Source organism: Protobothrops mucrosquamatus, unplaced genomic scaffold, assembly GCF_001527695.2.
Source record: "Protobothrops mucrosquamatus isolate PMUCROS unplaced genomic scaffold, P.Mucros_1.0 scaffold835, whole genome shotgun sequence".
Classification (NCBI taxonomy): domain Eukaryota; kingdom Metazoa; phylum Chordata; class Lepidosauria; order Squamata; family Viperidae; genus Protobothrops; species Protobothrops mucrosquamatus.
The window spans coordinates 22,999-46,697 of NW_015387091.1; the positions used below are offsets into that span (position 1 = coordinate 22,999).

Below are 23,699 nucleotides of genomic sequence, written 5' to 3' on the forward strand. Positions count from 1 at the left end.
ATCTAAGGGCACAGAGAGTGGAGCAGAGAGAAGCTCAAAGGAGGTCTCTGAGGCTGCTGGTGAGGAAGCCAGCCTGCCCCTCCTCACAAGGAACACTGGATTGATAAGACCGGGAGAGGATGTCTTCATTGGGACAATTGTTTTGCTTTGGTACACACTTCCGCAGCCTTGGGAAAACTCTGCTTTGAATTGTCTTCCTGCCCTGTGGACGCTGAACCTTGCCTTGTGGATCTTGAACCTTGTTTATGACTTACGGACCTTGCCTTATGAACCTGAACCTTGTTTTTGGACTATGGACTTCCTCCCTGCCTTGTGAATCATTTGTGGTGACTATTGGCTTTAGTTTGTGGGACTGTGTTGCACTGACTGTGGGTGGCTGCCTTGCGGAAAGTTTGGGATAGAGCCTTACCAGCCATTATGGGCCATTTGTCATGGGCAGAGCAGAGTAATAAATGACTTTATTGAAGCCTGCAGCTGCCTAAATGCCCTGGTCATAACAAGCTTCTAGTTTGTATTTCTGCTCAAACCCATTAAGTTGCAAGCAAGAGCAGGTAAAAAGAGCACAAACTAGGAATTGAAAAAAAACTATGAATGTTTTGTTTATATGCAGAATGGACCTTGACTTGTTTTGAGCTTTTTCAATATGCCATGGCACAGTATGATCATGGCACAGTATGATCAACTGTCAACACAGTCTGATAGTTTTCTCGTGCCCTTTTAGATCTATTCTTCAAACTTCTACTTAAATTGGGGCTTTCCGATGAATTGCAAAAGCAGCAGCCACATATAAGAATGAAACCCCAACATTTGCAGACACTGTAAAATGATAAGGTTCCTTCACTGAAAGTATATTCATAATTTATACCTTCCATAATATATAATGTTGGCTCATTGTGGATTGGCCAGTACTGTGGTTGCTGTTGGGACTCTTGGAACTAAGATAAAGTGATTGAACCAGCCAGCTTTCATACCTAAAAGAAGACTAGAAACTGGCTCTGATGAGCACCTTAACTACTGGTGGGATTCAAATATGTGAACAACTGGTTCTCTGTGTGGATGCCACTTCCGGAAGTCCATTCTGGGCCTGGGCAACAAAAAATTAGCTACCAGTTCTGCTGAACTGGTGCAAACTGGCTGAATCCCACCACTGACCTTAACCACTACATGCTGGCTCCCTCATTCTTATACACACATACAAGCACACGGATGAATAAATGAAAAACACCAAAAACAACAACTCAATGAGGACTTGACATACTGACCGTGGAATTATAGCTGATCTTCTTGGAAGGAAATATGGAAAACTGGGAGTGAAGGAAAGGAAAATAAAGCAGAACTTGTGGCCTTTTGCTATAACTAAACCTCTATACTGGGAGCTCTCTGCTTGGTAATAGTTTGTTGCAGGTTCCATTGTATATCCACAAACAAACAAAAAAAGGATATATTTATTTCTGTTTATTTCTCATCTAAGGAAAATAATACATGATAGAGCTGTTCCAGAATTTGTCAACTGGAGGAATATGGAACAAGATATCTATTTCTTACAGAAATTCTAATAAAAATATAGATCTCAGTTTGTCATTTAAAAACCAAATGTGAATTGTTTCTAACACATCCTTTTTGTTGCCAAGCCTCAAGCTTTCTTTGTGAAATACATGTATAATCTCATTACAGTGTTATTACACTTTCAGTTTTGATTAGGAATTTTTCAGTTCAGTCAGTCTGCAAGCCTGCAAACATGCTTGTGAAAGAAATTAGCAAGCAATTTCTTTCAAATCCACAATGATGCATTGCACCAATACACTCTCAGTTTATAACTATAGAAAAGGGGAAATTAGCAAGACATTTTGCATGGATCTCCGGAGAATGAATTGACACTTCTGTAGATAACATAATGGAACATGTCCTTAATGCAAGAATACAAATGCCTTTAAAACGTAAATCAGAGTTAATTGTGCTTCCATTGATTTCTTAGCTAGGAACTTAAAAAGTTTTAATGCCACAGTTAAAAACTGCCAATAAGATCTGACTTTAGTTTGTGACAACCTGCTGTAACAGCAGAATGATGATACATTTGAATGCTTTGCAACTGTCCAGCATAAAACATTGTTTTGGCTGCAATTTGAGAATATAAAAGTTCTATAGCAAAAGGTCACAAGTTCTACTTTCAAAACTCTTAAGAAAAGCTTTTTCTACTTAGTCAGATCACTGGTGCATCCCAGTTCAGAATAGGCCACCCTCCTTCAGTTTAACCATTGCATCAAGCTATGGTGTTTTCTTAACCATGTTTTTTCAACTGACTCACAAGTATGCTAATATGTGATCTTAGATTACCAGAAACCTTACATGGTTTTAGACAGGGCATTTACAGTCCTACCTAGGGGTGTCAAGCATTGAAACTGAATGTAGAATTATGAATTCTGTATCTGAACAGAAATCATTTGGTTTCTATCGCTCTGTGATAAGAGCCCTATTCTTGGCATTACCATCCTCTTTTATTCACTGCTAAGCACCTGAATTGGACCATTCAAAAATCATGGAAATCTTAGCATTCTTGCTCTGAATGGTGCAACTTTATGGTAAATGCTCTGTCCCCTTGAGACAGAGCCTTGATCTCATCAATTTGGCCACAATCTGTCTTTTTTACCATGCCCTGCAGACACCCCTGCTTCCTTCTCTCGTGTTTCCCTACTAGCAAATTTTACTGCATTTTCTAGAACAGTGTTTCTCAACCTTGGCAACTGGCTGGAGAATTCTGGAATTTGAAGTCCATACCTGTTAAAATTGCTGAAGAAACATGGATACAAAAGTGAGTGCAAGAAATGAAAGGAATATATTGATGTGGTTTGTTTATATAGAAAGAGTGAATAAATGACTGAATTGCAAAACTAATATATGGAGGAAGAGTTAATTGGTCAAGAGGAAGGGAAAGACTGAGAGAGCTTTTCTTGGATGGAGCTGAACTCCATACATTTTAAAGTTGCTAAGATTGAGAAAGATTCACTTAAGAGCTCAACTGTTCCCTATTGGTCTTCCGTCTTAGTTGTAACCAGGCCTAATCTTGCTTAACTTCCAAGACAAGACAAGGTCAGCTAGGAGCTACTATTTGCTGAGATATCCCATCTGGTCTATGGGTCTAACTGTTTAAATATGGGAAGTAGTGATCCTCAATATTTTGGAATATGAAGTAAGTGGTTTAGCTTTGCACCAAACAACCCAGATTTATAGCTACACTAAAAAATGCTACTAATTTACCCACACTGACCTATCTAAATCATTTGATGCCCCAAATAAAAAAAAAACAGTATTTTTCTAGAGGGAATTGTATTTATTCTGTGATGCATCCACAATCACCATCTACACTAAAAGCTTACTAGGACAATTGGTCTTTTCTTCCTTGTACTTCTTAACTAAGAAATTTGCTTACCACAAAAACTGGTGGCAGCTATCAACTTAAAAGTCTTCAGAGGGGGAGTTATGACTTTACTCTAAATGAAGCTGGGTATTATTGATGGTCATAGAACTATCTCCCAGCAATTAAGCAGACAATCATTTTAGTTCAGGGTCCATGCCATCTGAAAGTAGACTGTTCATGCTGCTTATGAGGGAAGCACGAAAAATGCACATTTAGATAGCCATATGCGGTATATATTACATTTCAGGGGGAATAGTGTATTTTAAAACAAAAATATGTTTTACCTATAAATGTGACCAATCCTCTGTCCCACCCTCAACTGTAAATCACATTTTTAAAAAACGGAAGGGTAAATAATGAAAGATGACTATGGAGACCAGGATCAGCCTTGTTGGACTCAAGAGTTCCAAAACTAATTGGTACAAAAGAGACACTTCTGCAGTGGTGTAGTGAAGCTGGTTCATACCAGCTTGTGAGAGCCGACTGTAACATTTTTGGGAATTTTGCAAGCCAGTTGAACTCAGTGCTGAGCCCAGACACCTAGCGCACTATCGTCAGCTTGGCAGCAATGGAGCAATGGAACTGCAAGAGCTAATAGTTAAATAGTTATCAGCACACTATTGCAGGTCCATCTCCTTTTATAGCACTCCAAAAGTCTCCCGTGAGCCACTGCAAGAAACAAAATACTTGCCTCAGACTGGCCTTGGCAACAGGGGTATTCTTGCGTTTTTAATGTGCCATCTCTCTAGATATCATCTCAATTTCAGAAGTTGCTATTTCTTGTCTTTGCCCACTATGGATTTACTGGATATGTTTTCCATTTTTTTCTTCAAAATGTTTTCAGTTTTTTATATTGATTTCAATTGCTGTAAACCAACCTGAGTGACTTATGTGCATTTGGAGGAAGGAATAAGGGGAGTATGAGTGTGCGTGTGCGTGTGCGTGTGCGTGTGCGTGTGCGTGTGTGTGTGTGTGTGTGTGTGTGTGTGTGTGTGTGTGAAAGAGAGAGAGAGAGACAGACAGACAGACAGATCATCTGGAGGGCACCAACCTAGGAAAGGAGCAAGTAGATATATTTCCTGATTCATACAAATTAACCTGAGATTGATCAACACACAGTAATTGTCAACACTGGATTTTTATAGAGTCACATACTTTGCTCATCTGAATTATTTCCAGAACACAAAAAAATTCAATATTTCCTTACAGAATTTTACAAAATAGTTTTTAAAAATCCTGCAGATATTTCTGTAAGTTTCACCACTCTGCATCTCCAATGGCTTTGGAGAAAATGTAGTCCTTTCCCCCAAAGCACATCACACCATCTTTCAAGTAGAATTTCCATCTGTTCTTACTTCGCTGAACCTAATGAAACATAAAAGGTCGGATCCCTCAGTCCTGGCTTTGAAAACATTGCATCCTGGTGACTAGAAAGTTCACTAAAAGAAAAGATGCTTTCTTTTATAAGCAATGAAAAAGAAAGTTACTTGACGTACCAGTCTAATATTAGAACCAAAACCATGGGGGGCAAGTCAACAATGAAAACCTTACAGTAATTTAGAAGCAGGAAAAACACTGCAGAAAGAAACATCCTGTTAGAATTCCAGTCATGATTCCTTCTGGGTTACTCTATTAATACGTTCTCCATTTTTGTCCCTTTCCCAAATGATAGCAAGACCCCTGATGATGCTAAAACTTTTTCATTGAGTGGCAAGTCTTACAGTTCCCCTGAATTTGCTGGTCTCTGTCCTAATATATGAGACAGCACTTGCATGATTTTCACAACAGGACCTTGAAAAAGTGCTGAGAAATCACATTAAAGATGCTTTATGTCGTTCTCACAGTCATCAGGCTACTGTTCTCATGATCTCCTGGACAACTGAGAAAAGTGTTAGATCTGTTTACCTCGGTGATGTGTATAGATTTGTTTGAACATCACTTGGGCCTTTATGATTTACTCTTTCCCACTCTCACTTAATCGAAATTGTCCTGAGCAAGCTTTTGGAAATAAGCCTTGCCAGCTCTGAAGAGAGAGAAATGAAGCACGAACACCTGTTCAAACACCTGTTCATCTCCGTTATGCCAAGATCTGTTTTCCATGTATCTAATTCTTTCACTATCTCCCCACCCCTGTATTATTAAAAATGCAGTGTGTCTAAAGGCACATGCCATGGTCACCAGTTATGTAACATTATGGGGAAAATTCACACTCAAAATGATTAGCTTTCTTAATGAATCAAAAGGTCCAATTCTTTTAAAGTACATCAACATTTAACCACATGGTTCTGCTCAGCTTTAATTCTCTTTGCATGGATTTCTGAAACCTCAGCAAGCATATGAGAGTTCAGCTGCACAACTCCATAAAAAGACAACATACGATTGAAGAGGTCATCATTCATCATAGGCTTGTTGTCTCATTTTTTGCTGTAATCTTTCACTAGCTCATGGGCATGGGGACTAATAAGCATGCTATTCAATTATATAAATATAAGAGGGGGTTCATATTAAAGGGGAAATAAAACAAGCATGCTATTTAGTTATTTCTGGGTCCAGAACACAAGCTATTTTTAAATATAAATGTATTAGGGACGTGCCCCAATCTGACACTATGGAACTATGTTAAAATATCTGTATTTTCTCAAATTTCCAGTTTCATGGGAGAAGTACGCCTGACATACTTGATGTTAAGGAAGGCTGACTTGAAGTCTCAGAGGTCATTTTAAAAGAAAAATACTTAAACATACCTTGTCATATTGGCATACAATTATATTATCAGTGTCAAAAACATCAGGTGTTTCTTGTTCACTAACATCATCACCAGAATTTAAAGGATCCTGCAAAGAAACAAACACCCCAGAAATTTAACCTAAAACGTTTTGACTAGTATTTAGCTATTTTATTAAAATAGGCTGTACCTAACCCTCATTATAATATATTGCAGAGCTATTATATAGGGTTCCTGCCTCTACAACAAGGACCAAACAAATTCATAGAGTTCTTTTGTCCACTTCTGTACCTGATGCAGGGTCTGCAAAGCAGGGTACAACTCAGAGAGCATCACAGATGGTTGCCAGCCTCTACAAAATTATCTTGGGCCAAACAGAGCACACTTCTTCCTCCGGTGCTCTGTTGTGCCTTTTCAAGTAAAAATTCAGGAAAGTGCATCAGTAGTATACCTATAGCAGTTATGTTGCAACTTCCACCTTCCTGATGGCACATTACTGAATGCTAGTAAGGTATCTATTGTTTCAACTTTACAGATATTAAATAGAGCTCCCAGACAAATATGTTTCCTCAAAAGAGTTGCTGTCTGCTTTCTTTCTATAAAAAAAGAACATTCTGGAGGGTTTAGCAATAAATGACTTCAGATTACTTTTTCTGCTAATAATTCAGTTCACTTTCCTCACTTTTATCCCTCAAAAGATGTGTGTCCTGTCTCAATTACTTCTCCACTCCCCTTTTTGCCTTCTGGGAGGTAAATTCTGCACACTTTATTTTTATTAACCAGGTTTTTGCACATTTTTAATTAAATATTTTTCAGCACCAATACTCAATATTTTAAAAAAGAAAATGCAAAATTGTTCAGGATAGGGAGCAGCTTTGGGATTTGCAGGGACACAATTGTGCACACACAATTACCAGAAGCAATAAGAAACAAGTTATTTCCAGGAAGTTGCAAATCTAAGTAAAATAGAGCATGCAATGGACTCACTATTCAATTGAAGCCTGCTTAAAAGTATCGTGAGCTAGTGTCTTGCCCAGAAATGAACACTGCAAATTTACATCACCTCCTCAAGTTAAATGATGTATAAACAACACATGTACATTTCCCATCATTGTAATATAGGTAGTCCTCAACTTACAACCACAACTTGAGCCCAAAATTTCTGTTGCCCAAAATTAATGTCTCACTTAGTTTTGCCCCATTTTACAATCTTTCTTGCCATAGTTGTTAAGTTAGTAACATGGTTGTTCAGTGAATCTGGCTTCTCCATTGACTATGCTTGTCAGAAGGTCGCAAAAGTTGAAAACATGACCCTGGGACACTGCAACCATCATAAATATGAGTCAGTTGCCAAGCATCTCAATTTTAATCACATCACTATGGGGATACTCCAATGGTTGTAAGTATGAAAAATAGTCATAAATCACTTTTTTCAGTACTGTTGTAACTTTGAATAGGCATTAAACAAACTGTTGTAAGTTGAGGGCTACCTGTACAGTACTTGCATTACAAGTGTATCCAATTGTGAGCACAGATTTGAATGGGGAGATCTGTGTTTTCCTCAAGTCCTTGGAGGGAAGCTTAAAGAAAGTATATGCATTTAATCTGCAGAATGGATTCTTAAGATGTGATCTGATAGCTACAGTATGTTCAAATAGTTGAAGAGCTTCACTCAGATAATAGGACAAACTAGTGCTCTATTGCTACCGAGAAACTTCAACATCCATTAGACCCAACCAATATGGTCAATGGCAAAGGACCATGGAAATTTTAGTCAAAAATATCTGATGGGCTCCAGGTTGCCCATTCTTGTTTAACTAACAGGTTCAGATTATAAGAATGATTATTATTAAGAATGATGCCCTATTGGACTTCCGGTTGGATCCCTGCGCCGATGGCGGCTTTTTTCCGAGCCGTCCGCCCCGAGGACACGTAAGAGCTGCAGGAGCAGCGTCTACCAGCTGCTCCGTGGCTCGGAATCCCCTTCCCTGGGCAAAGGGGAGGGGGAGAGCTTCCCTGATAGGGGTAGAACTCCCTAGCCCTCATGGTTTTACAGCTGTGGGGGTGAAGGTGAGTTCCCCCGGAGTCAGGGACTTCTCTGCGCTTCGGGCTGCCTCCGTTCCTGTGAACGAAGCCAGACGCGGATTCAACCTCTGCTTTTGGGAAATCGTGAGTAAATTTTTATGAGCAGACAGAGCGATCCAGGAGGTCTGAAGCTTGAAGGATTTGAGCCTTTAACTCTGAAGTTAATAAGCTTCTTCATTGACATTTTAAGTTAAAGAGGAAAAAAAATATGGCTGCGGAAGGGCGTTTTGCTCTTTGACAGAGACTTTTACTTTTTGGAGACTTTTAATTTTACTTTTACTTTCTGCTGGATTTCTATTGCATTAGACTTGGTTATTTTGTTGCTGGTTGGGCAAGCATTCTGCTTCTGTTTTTGTTGGATGTTTTCACAAGACTTTATTTGATATTATATGATATAAATGAAATTATAAGAGAAGAAGAGAAAGAAAAATGGCTTCAAAGCGTGTGGGAACTTTTGTTCCTCAGAAAAGTTCGAGTTCCTCCCCAGCTGTTCAAACACCACAGCAGACAAAACCTACTCCCCCGCCCTCTCCTCCAATTCCAGCATTAACATTGAAAGATTTACAGGATGCTTTGAAGGACACAGCCAAACAGATTAGATGTGAAATAGACGAGCTGCTTGAAAAGAAACTTGAAGAGAAACTTGAAGAGAAAAATGTTGAGAGATGATATATTATTTGCATTGCAAGGTTTGGCTGGCCATGTAGAACGCATTGAAGGGGGGGTGGAAGAAGTGGAGGAACATGTTGAAACTTTGGAAATTAGATTGGGGAAAGTGGAAGAGAATGCGGATTTAACTCAAAATGAGGTCCTTATGTCACAATATAGAGAAATGGAATATGCATTGAGAATAAGAGGACTTAGGGAGAATGTCCAAGAAAAATTGGAGGAGGAAATTGCAGCAGAATTGGCTCTGGTTTTGTCCTGCCAACCTGAAGAAATCATGAGAGAAATGGAAACAAATTTTAGAGTTAACTCATGGGTTGCAAGACAGAGAAACCTTCCAAGAGATGTTGTTATCTACTTCTCAAGAAAATCAATCCGCAATGAACATGGATTAGTGATTGGTTAAATTTGACAAATAGAAATATACTTTCTCTTGAAGGATGGGACTTGTTATTTGGTTGGCAGGCATATTTAATTTATGATAAAAAAAAAAGTAGATAGAAATTTTAAGGCTCATATTTTAAGAAGTGCCTTACTTCGAGTTTGGAAGAAATATTATTATAGATTAAATTATAAGATCCCTATTTGGGCAAGTCCAGGACAGATAATAGAGGGGATATCTAGGGGAGTTAATTTGGATAAAGTTTCTTATAAGGAACTACTCTTTCCGGTAGGACGAGATTGGCAACTTAAATCTTTAGTAGATTTGAAACAAGAAAATATTGAATATTCTTGGTTCTATTATAATCAATTGTTAATGAGGTGGCGTTTGGATCAAAAAGTTGGTATTACAGTACAGGATGTAAATTTGATGAAACAGATTAGNAATTTACTCAAGCTCAAAATTTAAGAGAAAATTTTTACAAAATGTTTTATAGGTGGCATTTGGATCCTCAAAAATTGTCCTGCATGTATCCTAATCTACAACCCAAGTGTTGGAGATGTGGAAACTTAGACGCAACTTATTTCCATATGTGGTGGACATGCAGGGAGGTAAAGGCATTCTGGATAAAGATATGGTGGAATATTCAAAATATTTTTAAGAAAAAGATAAAGTTTAAGCCGCAGATATTTTTGTTGGGTATTATGGAAGATCTGAATAAAAAAGAAATGGATTTGATGTTGAATTTGATAACTGCTGCAAGATTACTAGTAGCTCAATGTTGGAAAACAGAACGTTTGCCCACTATAGAAGATTGGGTATTCAAAGTTTCAAATTTAGCAGAAATGGCTAAGATTTCTGCCTATGTGAAGGATTATTCACAAGAAAGATATATTTTGGTTTGGAGAAGATGGATAGATTATATTGAGAGTAAATATGGAACTAAAAATTTTTATTTGTTTTTGAGTAAACTTTAGAGTGTTAATGTAGTTTATTTTTATCTATAATTAGTAATAAGATGTTATAATTATTGTGTTTAATATGTTTGTTTAAAAGAGAGTTAAAGGATGTTATAGATTTGTTAATCTAATAGTGATTAATGTTAGACAGAGTATGGTTATTGAATTGTTAACCTTGTGATTGGCTCTGGGAAGTCGGGGGGGAGGGAGGGGGGAGGGGAAGGGGAAGGGGGGTTGGGGAGGGGGGGAGGTATATTGTAAAACCTTTATAAAATTTTCAATTAAAAAAAAAAGAATGATGCCCTATTCATTAATGGAAAAGAACACCTTTATTAGAGGCCTTTAGAGCTGAGGTAAGGATTTAGTAATTCATCAGTGAAGGACTGGACAGCTGTAAAGGTCCACTGTAATTCTGTTTTCTTTATGCAAGTTAAGACTATGCAGCAAAAGTGAAAGCAAATCATTGTAAACATTCGGAAGCTTTACCTCCTCAACAATATCAACTGAGGATTCATCAGCATCGCTAGCACTGTTGAGAGACTGATTGTCTGAAGTGCTATTTTCACCTTCCTCCTCTTCTTCCTCATCCAGGACTTTTAAATCTTCAGCATCAATTATACCAACAAGCTCCTCATCTTCTCCATCTCTTGGACTTTCTATTTCTGCTTTGGGTAAAAGATCACTTGTCCCATCTAGTTGAATGATTTCTTCAAGATCATTTGAAATATTTTTCTGGGCCAGCAGGTCTGATTCCATTTGCACACTGGTATCTAACTAAAAGGAAGTGAGGATTTGAAAGGCTATGGAGAAGCACGCAGTCAAGAGATATGTCTTTTTAAAATTATACAATACTTTCTGCCCCACAACACATTAAAACTATCAAGACTGTTCAACTTCAGTAAAATCAATAGGTATTTTGCTATTGCTTTTAAGTGGGATGATTTTATTTTTATTCATTTAGTAAATATATATGCTGTCCATCTCACTCTGCAAAGCAACTCTGTGATGAAGCTCATTCTACATTTCTATTCAAGCTGTGTATAAATACATTTTTAAAATTATATCTATAAGCTCTCTTCAAGCAGCAATATTAAAAATATTTTAAAAAAGCAGCAGAGTTACCTCTTCAACAAGAGAGAGGCTGGTTTCATCAGAGAGAAGGGCAGTGTCATCCAAGTCATTGCCCATAATTATCAGCTCAATTATATCATCAGAGTCCGGAGGCTGCTCAAGATTCACAGACAATTGTCCCCCACCAGAAGAAATGACTTCTCTTGCTTCTCTGGGTCTGAGGTTGTCTGCTCCAGATGACTTTGCAACAGGAAGAGTTGTAATGGCTATTTGGGGAGTCTGTAAAGAACTTGAGGGTTTCAGGCTTACCAGGGTCCCTATTGCACCTTCCCCCTGACTTCTGGTGGCTTTTAGTGTGGCAGCAGTAGCCCCAAGCAAGTCTTTATCCCCCATCTTTAGATGCTGGGGCACAGCAGGCTTTGAGGTCAGCAAGCTACCATTGCTGATTTCTTGAAGAGAAGACGTGTTTGCCTGTATAATATTGACTGGGGCCAGCTGAGGCACCAAGGATTGCTTCCCAACTTGCTGGAATATTTGTTGAAGTGGAGTCTGGATGGCAGTTCCTCCACCAGTAGTTTGAGTGACAACCACAGGCATATTGACTTTATACAAGTGTCCTACAAGAAGAAAAAAGCAGACATTGTGGATGTTAGGACTATGCAGTATTTTCGCATTTAGTCCATAAGGGCCGCTCAAAGCATGCAGGGCAGCAAACATACCAATTGCCTGCACCTTTTTAAAATAGCAGGTCTTTTTCCAAGACAATGTGCCAGCTGCCCAAATTCAGGAAAAGACAGGGCTCCTTCAGAAAGGATTCACTCCAGCAACTTTCTAGAATGGAACCTGAAATGCTTCACAGCCCTAATTAAATCACCTGGCCTAATGAAATTCTCTGGCAGCCAACCAGAATGTCTAGTATGTATTCGTTTTATTCCATTTGCTGCATATGGCCACCCATCCTGCAAGCGAGAACGACTGAACAAATATGCCACTCAAACTCTTGCCTCCCTCCAACCACTATCGATCAACAGTTAATTCAACTCTGTAAAGAAGCAGAAGAGGATATACAAGCAGGGATGGTTCCAGGGAGATGGAGAAAAGTGCTCCTCCAAACTAATAGTTTGCCCTCACTCCTCCACTAAAGTTAATATGAATTTTTTTTGTTTTAAAGCCAAATATGGAACAAAGATCACACTCCTAAAAATGCATATTGCCCCTTCTGCACTCCCCATCTCACTGATTATTTTCCCATTGCAACACTAATGTACACAGACCAATCTCTTTGCATCTGAAGGCTGTTATCATTATCATTGCATTTCATATACAGCGAGAAAGAGTACATGTCAACATAGTAGCCAACTGGATAATTTTGGCCCAGTCACTTGTTCAGTCAACCCTAAATCAGTGAAGACGCTTTCATCCTGCAGTGGACTGATTCAGGCTGATACAAATTGCATTATATTACACAAATTACATGCCCACAAACATTATTTCTTAGTTTGGCTGAAGAGGAAGGAGAAAGAAAAGAAGAATGCTCGCTCTATCTTTGGATAAGTGAAAGATTGTACATTCCCTCTTCAACAAATATTCCCTTCCTTGTTTCTTACATTAGTCTTCCTCAGTTGGCACCCTACAGATGAGCTGCAATTCAGAATCTGCATGACCATGAACCTTTCTCCACTTGCACATTACAACACAGATATGACACTGCCTTCATCCCATCCTCAGGCAATATGTGAAAAAGGTTTAATTCATGTTCAGTTCTGTTGGTATTAATTAAAGTATTTGTGTCTCCCTTATTTTTACACTGTCACAATAAAATATTTTAGGCTTTGTTGCCCATTATCTTGGGAGGGAAATCAAAGAAGGGGAAAGAGGCAGTAGAATAGGGAGAGCAAATTTCATGCCGGCCTTGCTGTCTCAAGGGTGGGTGGGTGGACAGCTAGCACTCCAACTTAGCACTGGAGAAGTATTTTACAATATCCAGAAGGGACGTTAGGGAAAGCTCTCCTATATGATTTTCCATTGCCTTAAATGCTCTTTAAAGTACCCAAGCTACCTTTCTGCTAAGCCAGTATGCACTCCCCTTATCTATTGCTTCATATTGTGCTTTTGAACTTAAAGCTGTAGGAAACTCACAGTGGCTAAGACAGAGTTTCTTTCCAGCATGCAAGCTTCTTTAATTAAAGTATCAGCACCAGCATTAGTCTATCAAATCATTATTGTTATTATTTCTCCCCTATATAAATGGTTGTCCACACTGCAGTTTTTCCTTTCTTTCTTGGTAAGTTTATATTTTTATATTATTATTATTGATCATCGCACAGTCAGCCAGATGTTCAGACTGGATTTGACATTTTTGTCTACCTATCGAGTCCTTACCAAGGCAGATGTGGATGTTTGATGGTATTACAGATATCGTCGCAGAATGGAAGCAGTTCCTAGTAAGGCCGCCTTTTGCAATTGTGAATTTGTCAATGCCAATGGTGTTCAAGTGGTGCTCCAGTTGTTTTGGGATTGCACCCAAGGCGCCTATTACTATTGGTACTACCCTTGCTTGCTTTTGCCACAGTCTTTCTATTTCTATTTATTGGTCTTTGTATTTTGTTATCTTCTCCATTCTTTCTCATCTATTCTGCTGTCTCCAGGCACTGCCACGTCCACTATCCAGACTTTTTTGTCTTTCTTATCGACAATTGTTAAGTCCAGGGTGTTATGTTATAGGTGCTTGTCTGTTTGAATTCTGAAGTCCCAGAGCAGTTTAACTTTATCATTTTCTATGACTTTCTCTATTTTATGCTCCCACCAGTTCTTGCTTACAGGCAAATGATATTTCTTGCAGATCTTCCAATGCACCATTGTTGCTACTTTGTCATGCTGCTGCTTGTAGTCAGTCTGTGCGATCTTCTTGCAGCAGCTTACCAGGTGGTCCACTGTTTCTTCAGCTTCTTTGCATAGGCGGCACTTACTGTCTTTTGCTATCTTCTCAATTTTGATTTTGTATGCATTTGTCATTGTTGTTGTTATTTTGCTTACTACATAAATTATGCTCAATGCCAGTGTTTCTCAACCTCAGGAACTTTACGATCGGTGGATTTCAACACCCAGAATTGCCCCAGCAAGCAATTCCACCCGTCTTAAAAATCCTGAGGCAGAGAAACACTGATGAAGGCTACACTATTAACTCTTACCAGATGCTGTCTGAAGAGTCACACCAGGAGGCATTTGGATAGGATAGGTAAGGCCAGAAGTCAGAGAAAGGATGGCACCACTAGACTGGGAAGACTCCTAAATAAAAGAAAGCTTATCAGGAAAAATCACTCAATTACTATGTCCAAAGTTGTAGTATCCTAGGTCAGAGCAGCCCATGTTCTATTTTATTAACATAAATTATGCAACTTTATTTTCCAAAGTAATATGAAATAGGGCATCAAAACTTTATCTCATGTGGCAGGAAATCATGTTCAGTTCTTCTTTGGTTTTGTATAGACTTCCTACCTATTTTGAAGTTCTTTTTCTTGTCACTATAAAAACTAGAACTGCCCAGGAGTTTCAACATGTTTCTAATATGAAATGCCAAACAATATTTAATTCTGCATTTCTACATTCTGGCTATGTCTCTGTGAAAAACACATTTTTTCTTTTCCTTTACAGATCTCCAAAAATACCCTGTGATTTAAGAAAAGTCAGATTTTGAATTCTATCTCCATTAAGGAGGATTTTTTTTTCCTTGAGCACAGTTACTTGAACATGCTTCAATCTTTTAGAGGAGCTGACTGGAAATTGAAGATTATAAAGTGAAATTTAGGGAAATTGAATTTATTTTATTCCTCCAACAAAGAACCTTAGAAACATAGAACATAGAATAATAGGGTTGGCCTTCTGGTCCAGCCCCCTGCTCATGCAGTGCATCCTATTCTATTCTGGACAAATGGCTGTCCAGTCTCTTCTTGAATTAATCTAGGTAGACTGTTTTACTGAATTATGGAATTGGAGGCACTATCCAATTACAGTCTAAAAAACCCAAAGCTAGAAGCAGATCTAAGAAGTGGCTTTATAGCCTTTACCCAAGGACTTCCAGTGAGGGAGATAGAAGACCTAAATATTTAATTAATGGAAGTTGCCTTGAATGTTTTTTGCAATACAATCCTGTTTGCATGTGTATGCACTTATATAAACCCACATAGTATTTAGATTAATGAAAATAGGTATATAGTGTAGCGCCACCCCCAAAGGGACCGCTTAGGTTCGGGCCCTCCTGACCTCCTCTTCAGATGGCTGCCAGCCCAAAGGGGTCTCTCAAGTTGGCACCTCTGCCTGACAGGGCATGTAACACGGTGGTATTCAGTCGTGATCGGCAGTCACACACATGGGGCGGTGATGGTCATGCTCTCTCGACAGTGACTCAGTTCTTCTCTCTCTCTCTCTCTCTCTCTCTCTCTCTATCTATCTCTCTATCTCTCTATCTCTCTATCTCTCTATCTCTCTATCTCTCTATCTATCTATCTATCTATCTATCTATCTATCTCTGTGTGTGCGCATGTTGTTCAAATGCTTCACCACACTCAAAATGTTTTATGGGGAGTCTCATTTGTAATCCACCCATATTTTCTTACAGTTTCATTTTTCACAGAAAAATAATTCTGCTAACCATCTATAGGAGTGTGTTAAAGTGCAAACTGTTAAAATGCAAAGTTTTATGCCAACAAATATACAGTAGAGCAAGAAACTTTGATCTATAGGTTGGTGATCAGTGTATAGCTTTACCTATGAGAAATGCAAGATACTGCATAATTACCAATTATCCTTATGCAAGCAACATTTCACTTAAATTTTTATGATGAAAAACAAAGTCATACATAAAAAGAGAAATACCAAATGAATGTGAAATGAAAGGCAGAGGAAAACAAAATCACATAATTACCAATTAATAACAGAGCAAGAAAATACCAAAATGAGCTTTAACTTTGTTTGATTGATTTTAACTAGGCCTTTGACTATGTGAATCATTCAAGAATATGGAATATATTAAAGCTATGCAGGTAATGTCAACTTATGGCCACAACTGAGACCAAATGTTGTTGTTGAGCAAAGCAGTGGTTAAGCAAGATGTCATGTGACCACTTTGCTCAACTGCAATCCCAGCACTCCCAGTTGTGGTTGTTGAATGATCTTGTAGATGGTTAAATGGACAACCTCCCAGGTAAGGAGAGCAGGATGTCTCAGGATAGTGGGGGAAGTCCTGGAAAGCCCTACGGAGACCACATAGAATTTGGGGGGTGCTGAGGACAAGGCTCTCCACCTTGGGGCTGAAAATACTCCCTGGAGTGAAGACATGTGTCTGCAGTAACCCCACAACTCTTGTATGGCCTGCATCAGGTCTCCAAGAGCAGCTTCCAGTCCCCTGGGGCATCACATACGTCTTACCTGGGACTCTGTCCACTTTTGGCAGAAGGGATTTTTCCATCCCAGAGCACAGATACTTGCCTTTCCATTCATGGCTGAATTTACATTTTCACCTTTTTTGAAATGTTAAAATTATATGGAAATATCAAAGTTACATACTAGTTCAGCTGCTACTGCTGGTATTGTAGAGTTAGTGAACTGACGCATTCCTCTGCCTGCAGTAACACCTAAAGAAATATTATTTAAATAAAAGATTAAACATCATTCAACAATTGAATTTCTTTTGAATTGCCTTTTCTACTTCGGGTACTTCTGATGTGAATTTGTAGCCTTATTATTCTCCAGCAACATTTATCCATTAACGAAATTTAAATTGCTGCTAATCTCAAATGAATGCCTATTACTGATAATTCTGAGAACTGAACCACACAGGTTTAGAGGTTGCCCATATAAAAAAAGCTGCTCTGAAATGTATAAAATTCACATTTTATATACCCTTGGCACATACATTATAAACAAGAAAGACTGACATTAGAATTTGTACTAATTGTTAAATGAGAATAAACCTAGAAAAGATTCATTTATTTGTAACACTTGACCAACATTAGAATGAGGCCACTCATTGTAACTATGCTTTGTTGTAAAACTTAGGAAGAGAACAAGCCAGTTCTTTGGTTTCCCATATCATAGTAGTGTTTATGATTTGTTTAGTCTACTCCACAGGCAGGAAGAGTCAGCAGGAGTAAACAAGTAGCAAGCAAGGAAGTCTTCAAAATTCAGGCTTAATCTGATGTGCAAATACAGCCATTCTGAGTCACACTAGAGTTGAAAAAGGAAACACTTTCACTGAATTATTTTGCCATTAGGTTCTGGCTATATTTTTATATTTACAAGAACATTTCTGTGCAATACACAATAGATCAGCTGGTCATATTCTGCAGGCCAAATGTGGCCTCCAGTACCACCTTTGCCAAAATCATTGCACTGAAATTCAGTGGCAAATTTGCTTTTCATTTTTATTTTTTTTTTAAAGAAATAACTTTCCAAATAATATGTTCTACTTATCTTAATGCACACTTTTTAAATAAAATAACCCCTTAAGACTCTAAACATAGAAAGGCCAAATGTTCAGGGGCCTCCCGTCCCAATCAGGAATGGCACATTCCCTGCAGCTCTCCAAGCTCAAACATTTTCTTAAAGGCAAAGGTAGCTCTGGCCCCCAAAAAACAAAAAAACTCCCTTATATTGTTGGCAATTAGGTGAGTTTGATTCCCATAATTTCCCCTTAAAAGACACAGAATGGTGTTGAACTTTGTGTTTGGTATCTCTGAAAAAGACAAATTATTCTCTATTGTTTCCGGCTCATCCCACAGCAGAAGATGCAGAAGATGAATTGAAGTCCATGCTTTCATACTGAGCAATGATTCCTAAGACAATCTTTGCTGAAAGAAATCAGTCATCAACCTGTAGTCTGCAGGGCTTGGAAGCTGGATGGAAGATGCAGGGTAAACTGGGGCAAAACATGACTATGGTAGAAGAAACCTTCAGTTGCTTTAGACTGCATCACTTTCATTTCCCAGCGCTGCAAGAAAAAAATTTAAAACACAGAGACAAAAATGAAAAAAGCTCATCCACATTAGGTGTGGTGAATTTTCTTCTTTTTTCATATAATTTGAATAGAGAATGTTAAAAATGAGATAAACATTAACAATAAACAATATAAAGTGAAGAAAAGAAATAAAAAAGAAAACAATAAAAAACAAAAGGTATGAAAAGAGAGGATGAAAAAGAAATAGAAAATAGCTTCTGATTTTTTTTACAGCAATCACAAGTATAGATACTGTACAAAATTACCTCTTATTCTATGTTTACAAAAAACCCTCTTTTTATACCTTTTTTTCTAATCATCAAATTCATAAATCATAAGTTCATTTTTTTCTATTTCATGCAAAATGGCTGTACTGTGTTTCCTCGAAAATAACATCTGGTCTTATATATTTTTTTGCCTCCAAAAGAGGCATTATTTTCAGGAGATGTCCTTTTTCCCCCGCTATCTTGCCTCACAGTGGAGGACCAACAGTCCCGTCCAGCAGGAGTCCACGTGGCCACTGGTGGCCCACTTCTTCTGCAGCCGTTCGCTGCCACTCACCCACATTGACCCCGGCCTCCATTTCACAGGCAGAGGCCTTCAGGAAAGGCCTCTGTAGCCGAAAACAGAGGTCCAGGTTGATGCATGTGTTGCCCCCCGGCCTCCATTTCACCGGCAGAGGCCTTCAGGAAAAGGCCTCTGCCAGTGAAACAGGGGCCGGGGGGTGACACATACATCAAACCGGAGCTCTGTTCTCAGCTGCAGAGGCCTTTCCTGAAGAGAATTGGTCACAAAGGTTTTTTTACACTGTAGTAACTTTGAAAGTTTGTTAAACAGAGCAGTCGCTAAGTGAAGATTAGCTCTATGTGGGTATACCAAGCATTCCTATTACTATTCATGCCACCACATTCTGGATCAGTGGAAGCTTCTGAATGGCCTTCAAGAGCAGCACACTGCAGTAGTCACACCACTAGGGTATGAATGATGAAGGGCACCCAATTTAAGAAAGGTGCAATTGGTGCACCAGATGAAGTTGTGTAAAGGCCTTCCTGGCAACAGCTGACACCTGTTCTTCAAACAAGAGCTGCGAGCCCAGGAAGACCTTCAGACTGCATCCCAACCCTGAAAGAGAAGTGCTATCCCATTCAAGATCAGAAATGGAATACCCAAGATCTGGGCAAGTCAAACACCCACAGTCATTCTGTCTTGATCAGATTGAGTCAGAGATGGTTTCTCCCCATCCAAACCCTCACAACCTTGACTGATATATTTGTCAATAATTGTGAGGAACAACTACAAAATGTTTATTCTCCTTTGATTTCTCTCTGGTATCTGCAGGAAATTAAACTTTGTTGGCAACAATCCTATACTTTTCAAAGAAATATGGGCACCAGCCATTGCAACTTCTTTCTCCAAGTAATTTCAGTAGAATTTCAACAGCTAAAAGAAGAACTTACATAGCAAATGAGAGATAGCAAAAAAAAAGTATTAATTCAGCCCAGAATCTACTTGGTGGTTGCAAAGCTTATAATCCCAAATGTATATTGTTGGAGAAATTCCATTATTAGAAAAAATATGACTCATCTCAAAATCCCATAACAGACAAGAGCATTTTCAATTGTTCAATATGGACAAAACCAGTGGCAATTGAAAAATTGGGCACATCTACCAAAAACGGGCATTTGATCTACTTATTACCAACTAGAAATGATAAAAAAATAAGATAAGTTGGAGAAATGGAGTTATCAACAAACCCGCTTGAGCTCCTTCAGAATTTGTTCATCTACACCTTCTTCCACAAAAACATCTCGGACTCCTTCAATCACATCATCAATGACCGACTTGTAGAATTTAGGCTGCACAACATATAAATTGCAGAAAGAGATGAGCTGCTTTGGGGTTCTATGTTCCATTCAGATAATACATCTAAAGGTGTATTATTGGGTGCAGAAACAGAATCTCAGAATTTTGTCTTTTGTTAAGAATAAATGGGTCAAGAATAAATGGGTGCTGACTGGAGATTGAATACAAAAATTCAGTAACCAGCACAAAAGATGCACATTGGGTGATTTGGTTTATATATAGAATTTATACAGATATTGAAGACTGACTTTCAAAAACAAAAAATAAAATTAAGGGGATGTAAATAAGTCTAGAGAAAAGGAGAAGCAAAGAGGATTTGCAAGGATAAAAACTTACTGAAAGTGAATGGTGCTATGTATAAATTGTTTTAGTATGCTTCTTTTTTTAATCTCAGGCCTTTAATTCTTTTTTGGCTTCGTATTTGTTACTCCTTTCCTGTAGTCTGCATAATTATCCCAAAAATTATGAGTACATGCATGCAACACAATGATGCCTAGTCCCAAAGAAGGCATATGGACATGTAAAGAAAAATTCCATAAAAGACTATTAAAATCCAGGTCCCAGATTTCCTACCTGTGTCCCCAATTGTGATGGTACATAACAAGAGAAGAAAGAACAGTTAACAGTCATGTAATTGTCCTCAAAAGATACCAGTGCAAATGTTGGATTGCTAGTGCAACTCACTCAGAAAAAGAGGAAGCAAGCTGAATCATGCACAGGCTGAAGTTTTAAATATTCTACCTGGCCTTATTGTACAATATGTTGTTCATCGTGTCAACAAAGGCCACACCCTCCTTAAAATTTTAAGTAAAAAGAAAATCTTTTATTTTTCCTTTTAAAAAATGTTTTTTAAAAAGTTTAACTAGTTGCATTATCCAAAATTAGAGGATGAGCAACAATCACCTTTCTTTTAAAGATGCTGATCACTTTATCAAAACCAGCATGTTAGGTGCCAGCCAGGAACTCTTACCAGTAATTCTTGAAGATCCCTGTTGTTCAGCAGCCCTCACTTAGAGAGCAAACAGCAGGAAGAAAAGAGATAAGGAAATGCTCAGTAGCTTCTTTTCTGACCAAGAAACCAGAGAATCTTGAGAGTTGGCAAAATACTCTTTTATCAACCTTTTCTTTCTATAATGTTTTCATAAATGCACACAAATATTTTATCCATGCTCATTTATATACACACACTCCCTTTGATATCTGCCCTGGCTCCTAAGCTAACAGAATCTTAGACTTTTTACACTAGGCAGTAAATGTTTTTTTTTTAATGGGATGAACTGCATATTAATGTCACAATAAATAAATGCTGGCATTTTATAATCTTAAATGTATTGCAGTTTTTAAAATCTGTTCTGAAATGCAGTGCAAATCTGGACTGATTCTGTTTTGCATTCAGATCCAAACTATATTCAAATTAGATCAGAGTCATTGTGAAAGATACCAAATTAATTTAAGCATGGGCTTAGTTTAATTCTTTTAAGTACTCACCCATAAAGCAGTCCTTCTGTTAACAAAAGCTTTCCAACTAGATTTCTTCTGGGGTTTTTATCATTTATTATTTGGGTGAACAGAAATACAAGGCAGGCACTAAATTATATACACACAGCCTCAAACAAGTAATTTGAAGCAGATGACCTTTTAAAGAAACAATGAGCATTTTTGTGAACAGCAGGTCTATGTCTGAACTCTAGATTTAGTGAATCAAAAAACAAAACATTTCAGATACCTGTTTCATTTTATTTTGGAACTGTGATAGTCTGAAGGTCAGAAGTACCAGCTGAAAATTTCAAATTTGAATTCAGCACTAAATTGTGAGGTGTTCAAAGGTAAATCATTATGATTCAACATAATTTGTTATAATTAGTGAAATAATGTGGCATGAAATTCTTTAATGCTCAAAACAAAGTAAATTACATTAAATATTATTCCTCTTGTTTGACTTTCAGACACATTACTGGCAGTCTAACCTAGCAAATGAAGTAGATGGCTACCCTTCAGATCAATTCAAAGAGGATTATCCTGTTATAATTTTCCAGGGATATTGTTTCAAACTCAACCTACATTTATTCCCAAACTACTTCCAAGTGATAGGTGGGACTGATTTTCTTCTGAGCGGAAGGAGATGCAGGCCACCTGCAGCCTCATTATGTGGAAGTCAGATTACTCAGAGTAGGAGCCCTTGGTGAATCAAATCTAATCCAGTTTTTTATCCTACTCAAGAGAACTTCACAGGCAGCCACTACTACTTATAGTCATCTTATCTTACCATGTGAATAGGAATCTAGAGGCCAACTGCCTAAGTCTGAACAACTGTTGCTTATAGCCTATCTATCCCCTTTCACAGCCTTCTAAAATCAGCTGAGCTGTGTCTCATCATCCTGCTTTACTTAACCTGTTCAAAGACCTCTTCAGCAAGGTGGGTTTCTCCCCCCCCCCCACCAACTGAGGCCAGGTAAAGGACAGCAGATATATTTGCTAGTACGCTCAGTTTACTATTAATCTTAGTTGGGACAGATTAGCCTACAAACCCAGTGCAGTCAGTCCATGTATTTATGTTCATCAAGAAAATGGATGTCAACACAGCCTTCCTCTGCACTGAACACTCCCTCCTACCCTAGGCGAGAGGGTGGGCTTAACCTGGACTGGCTTTCAATCCTTTTTTTTTTTCCTTCGCCAATTCCCCACACACACACACTTCTTTCACCCTCACCACAGGGTTGCCGTAAGCCATCGCTTCTCGCTCCCTCCTCTCCCTTTCTCTTTCTCTCGCGGCGCCTCCTGCCTCCACCGGCGCCTCCATGGACCGCTTAAGCCGCCGCCGGGGCTCCCAACGTTCGTCCTCGCGCGCCCCCCGGCGGTTGCCCAGCCACGAGTGGCCGAAGTCCGGCCGTTTCGCGAATAGCGAAGAACTTTGCGGGAAAAGTAGAGCGGGATTCGGCAAGAGCCCGAAGGGAGGATCCCTGATGTGAGAATCCAATGAAATAACAATAGACAAACACTAAGTACATTACGGGGGGGTGGGGGGACGACGAGGGAAAGGCTCTAAAATAGGTCGGCAGTATCAAATTATCTCCTTCCTTTATGCGAATTAAAATCTTTGAACGTACTCCGAGTGCATCGACCCGAGCGACGACTCTCCAAGATGGGTTGTTGCCCGGGATATTTTTTTGGGAATCCTGCCCTAGGTATAAAGCGCCATAGCTCTCAACAGAGTATGACATGTTGCTTCTAGGCACTAGATCAATTTGGAGAGCAGTACTGTTTGTAAAACAAATGGCCCAAGAACTACACAGGTGCACCTTTGTCTCCATTGGGAAAGCTTCACCTGGCCAACCACTATTTAGATTAGTTTGTTGTGGGAACGCAGCTGATAGAGAGCATTCATGGTTCAATGTGTCATGTCAACACAGCCAGACAAGAGCAGGCCACATGGCTGTGGTTTTCCTGGGAGGTTGGGAATCTGAATTAAATGTTGTCAGAGAAAAGCTGACATTGTCTATCCCTCTTTACTGCCACCCAGTGCATCGGGATTTTGGCAG

At 38.7% G+C, this 23,699-nt stretch overlaps 1 protein-coding gene across 1 annotated transcript; it reads right to left on the reverse strand.

Moving 5' to 3' along the window:
• Positions 1-4,672: 4,672 nt before the first annotated feature.
• Positions 4,673-22,891, reverse strand: GTF2A1L (general transcription factor IIA subunit 1 like). The gene is made up of 9 exons (XM_015818976.1): positions 22,871-22,891; positions 20,052-20,153; positions 18,174-18,291; positions 16,869-16,936; positions 14,495-14,591; positions 11,355-11,920; positions 10,719-11,006; positions 6,160-6,249; positions 4,673-4,780 (listed from the first exon to the last, which is right to left on the reverse strand). The coding sequence occupies exons 1-9, from the start codon at positions 22,889-22,891 to the stop codon at positions 4,673-4,675; spliced, it is 1,458 nt and encodes a 485-aa protein (XP_015674462.1).
• Positions 22,892-23,699: the final 808 nt, after the last annotated feature.

Coding starts and splice junctions, on each gene's coding strand:
- GTF2A1L (XM_015818976.1), bottom strand. CDS start 22,891: ATGGCTTACGGCAACCCTGTG. Junction 20,154..22,870: donor TGGCTTACGGCAACCCTGTG/GTGAGGGTGAAA, acceptor TATGTTGTGCAG/CCTAAATTCTACAAGTCGGT. Junction 11,921..14,494: donor GACTCTTCAGACAGCATCTG/GTAAGAGTTAAT, acceptor TTCTTCTTGTAG/GACACTTGTATAAAGTCAAT.